At 36.8% G+C, this 3437-nt stretch overlaps 1 protein-coding gene across 1 annotated transcript; it reads right to left on the bottom strand.

The window, feature by feature from the left end:
• Positions 1 to 1037: 1037 nt before the first annotated feature.
• On the bottom strand, positions 1038 to 2089 carry LOC121407319 (dachshund homolog 1-like). The gene has a single exon (XM_041598358.1). It carries the CDS (start codon positions 1704 to 1706, stop codon positions 1305 to 1307), a length of 402 nt encoding a protein of 133 aa, XP_041454292.1. The 5' UTR covers positions 1707 to 2089; the 3' UTR covers positions 1038 to 1304.
• Between the last annotated feature and the right edge of the window lie 1348 nt (positions 2090 to 3437).

Below are 3437 nucleotides of genomic sequence, written 5' to 3'. Positions count from 1 at the left end.
TGACAAGAAACACTGCAAATCTCTAAGGGGGCTAAAGTAAAAACCAACACCTTTATAAAAAAGAAAATAATTATCAGATATTTATTTTTTATAAATATACAGCATCATCACCAAGCAGTAATAAAAACCAATACAATATCCCAAATATCTGATTTGAATTTATAATAAGAGTAAGACATGTTTCCATCCTTTTTATGGGGGGGGGGGGCGGTAATTAGGAGATAGACATTCAGATATTATTTACCCTTTCAAGTATAAATCCATATTAATTCAAGAGTATACATGAATAAAATCTGGAAGTATATAGCAAGCTGTACACAAGACAATAATAATAAGGATTGTGAGTAATTAATTGTGAGGTCCAAGTACTATCTTCCACTGAGTTCCTTTTGGACTTGGAAATTGTTTCAAAAATTATTAAATGATTACAAACTGACTTTGGTTGTAAATTCAGACTAGACAATAGAAATGATATTAGAAGTAGTTTCTACAAGAGAAAAAAATTGAAGTGATTTGACTGATGCATCATCTTTCCTTCCGAGTCAAAACATGAACATTATTTATTTGGAGGGAAAGTAATTAGATACAATAACGTTTATGGTATCATGCACCCAGCGCCAAGCCGAGATATGTAGCGGAACTCTGACTGGCTACTGCCGGGGAAGCACCCCGCTGCTTCCGCGCTCCGCTGGTCACGAGCCGATGTGCACTGTGCAGCACCGGAGCAGAGGGCAACAATCCATGCTCTATCTATAAACGGCTCGCTAAACACGAGGCATGGATTGAATGCTAAATGGTACATTTCTCAAATATCATCGCAATTCATCCGATTCGAGAACACAAAACTTGATAACTAATCTTAAAAGTTAATGCTTTAATTCTATTCCCCATCTCATTTACAGGTCTGAGCTGAGTGAGAGACAAGTTTCATTCTCTCCCGCGATCGCAGAGCGCACATTGGTCATTGCTATCAAGAGACAAAAATAAGCATCCTAATTGGGTTTTTTTCATATAAACATAAGTTTTAGACAAATTGCATTATTTGCAATATATCGTTAATAGCGTAGGCCTATAAGGTCAGAGGCGCAATGTGTACGACTCTTTGTTTATAGATTTTTTTTTCTTTTATAAAATAAAGGTCAAAAGATCTTTCATATTTTCGCGAGAATTTCCGCGCTATTTCCCGAACTAAAGGCCCAGTGATCCAGCCACAGCCTCCTGTCCTGACATGATATGCATCATTGACTAAACTAGACTCGAACAAGTTTCATCAAAATAATATTCTAAATCATCCATGTTAAACCTTACCTAGCAGTTGTACAATCCTCGTAGAGAATATCAAATTGTTTCCTGGTGAGTAGTTTGCAGCGGTTCACTCCTGGCTGGATCGCCCCAAGTCCCCGCAGGATGCGAACCTGTTCAACGTTACAGACCACAGGGGTGATGCTAAGTCTCTTCAACTTTGTGTATACCGTGTGTAGTCCGCCAACGAGATGTTTTAGAAACAATTCAAAAGCTTGTGGCAAGCAGATCATAACATCTCCATTTATGTTAAAACTGGCAATTTTTGCCCCTCGGTATTCGATGAGTTTGCACTCGTTGTTGGCAGGATCGTTGCTGACTGGTGGCGGGGTGCTGTAGGCTACCCTGTCCAGCTTGTACAAAACACTGCTGAGGGGAACCTGAGTAGGCGGTGGACTTCCCATTTTCTTGCACTTGCAATCCAAAAGCCCAAGACTTCAAAAACAAAACTTCTTTAGCAATTGGAGCGATGCACGAGAACCACTTGCGGAGATGCGAAACAGCAACGGTAGAATGACGGGAACTTGCAAGAGCAAGAGTGAGCTTCCAATAAATGAATTAATACGATCCACGCGCGGTTTCACTCGCTCCTCAAAGCTCAGCTGGTAGTTGAGGTTATAGTCTGGCGATTTGTGTAGAATTGTTCTTACGCGGCGGCCAAAGCGATCACGGTCTGCAAATGACAATAAATGCTCCACATTGGTTCTTCACGTGTAAATCCAAACATCTACAAGGGTCATAATTTGGGTCACTCCACTCACCAAGAAGGGATGTTCAAAATTCCCGAAGCGTGTTATAGCGTAGGATTGAAATTGGTATTCTCTTAAATTAGGCAAGGTTTAATCTACACAGTAGCATTTTATCATGATATATACTTATATGCCCACAGGTTATTATCTGGTTGTGAATTAATATAAAAGTAATTGAAATAAAGTATTTTAAAAGCAAATTATCATCCCACTGTACTTTTGACTCCCCGTTTTAGCAATGAACGCGTCTTAAAAAGTTTACATTACGTTAATTTGACTGCACTGTTGAACGACCGTCATCGAATCAGAGGTAAGCTCTGCCATTAGTTTTCATATCGGTGAAAGCGTCAATATATTTTGTAAGTGCTAAATCGCAGCGTTCTGCGCAGAATGTATCTTTTGGGATTTACGCAAGGAAGGTAAGGTGTGAGCGAGGCACATCAATTAATTATTCAGTTTCTGAGCAGCTTTTTCATCTTCACCAACCAACCAACACACAGGGACACACGCACACATCAAACTGACAAGAATGACATGATCTCGTCGGCATAAGGGGGAAAAAGAGAAGTATGACAACCACTTTTGATTATATGAACATATGAAGATTTATTTTCATGCAAATGACTTGCATGAAAACAGTTGGAAAAACAAGTTTCTCTCACTGAGAGACTCTCACCCTTTCTTTCCTTTTTATCTTTCTCTCAATCTCTGTTGCTTCCCCTTCAATCATTTTTTTTGCCTTTTATCGCCCATTTTCTAGTCATTTTTTTTTTTGATATAGTTTTGATTTTCAAGCATATTCATATAAAGATTATGTGAAATGTGCCATTTATCAGTTGTGTCATAACAGATTAGATGTTATATTTCAGACAAGAAAGAAATGTTTGACTTCAAATGTTTATTCGACATTTCTGATTATTTTCTTATTAAAGATGTCCAGCTTCTGTTTCAATATCTCAATAATAAACTATTAGTTCACATGCATAGTAAACGAAGTTGCATGAATTTTACACATTTTATGCTTTATTTAAGAAAATCTAGTTTGTGGTGAAATCAACTGAACTGCATTTGCTTGCAACATTAAGTAATAGCTGTTATTGATGTATCCTTTGTTATGATTCTTTATATTTTTATTTTTTTATCGTTATCAACAATTATAACATATTTATGCTATATAGGGAACATGTTTCACAAGTTATTCTTCCCCCAGTGTTCACAAGGTTACCCCCACAAGACAGCTTTAAATTTTCAAGATTATCAATAATTATTCAACTTTTTAATGAATGCATTTTATTGTTATATCTTAATGTAATTTCAATTGCATTTTTCATATTTATTTTTTGATATAAATATAAACTCTATTCCGTTATTGTGGAAGTAAATGAA

This window comes from Lytechinus variegatus, chromosome 1 (genome assembly GCF_018143015.1).
Source record: "Lytechinus variegatus isolate NC3 chromosome 1, Lvar_3.0, whole genome shotgun sequence".
Lineage (NCBI taxonomy): Eukaryota > Metazoa > Echinodermata > Echinoidea > Temnopleuroida > Toxopneustidae > Lytechinus > Lytechinus variegatus.
This window is presented reverse-complemented; position numbering and strand designations above follow the sequence as displayed.

Bases quoted from the DNA above. Each gene is read 5' to 3' on its own strand.
- LOC121407319 (XM_041598358.1), bottom strand. From the start codon at position 1,706: ATGGGAAGTCCACCGCCTACTCAGGTTCCCCTCAGCAGTGTTTTGTAC.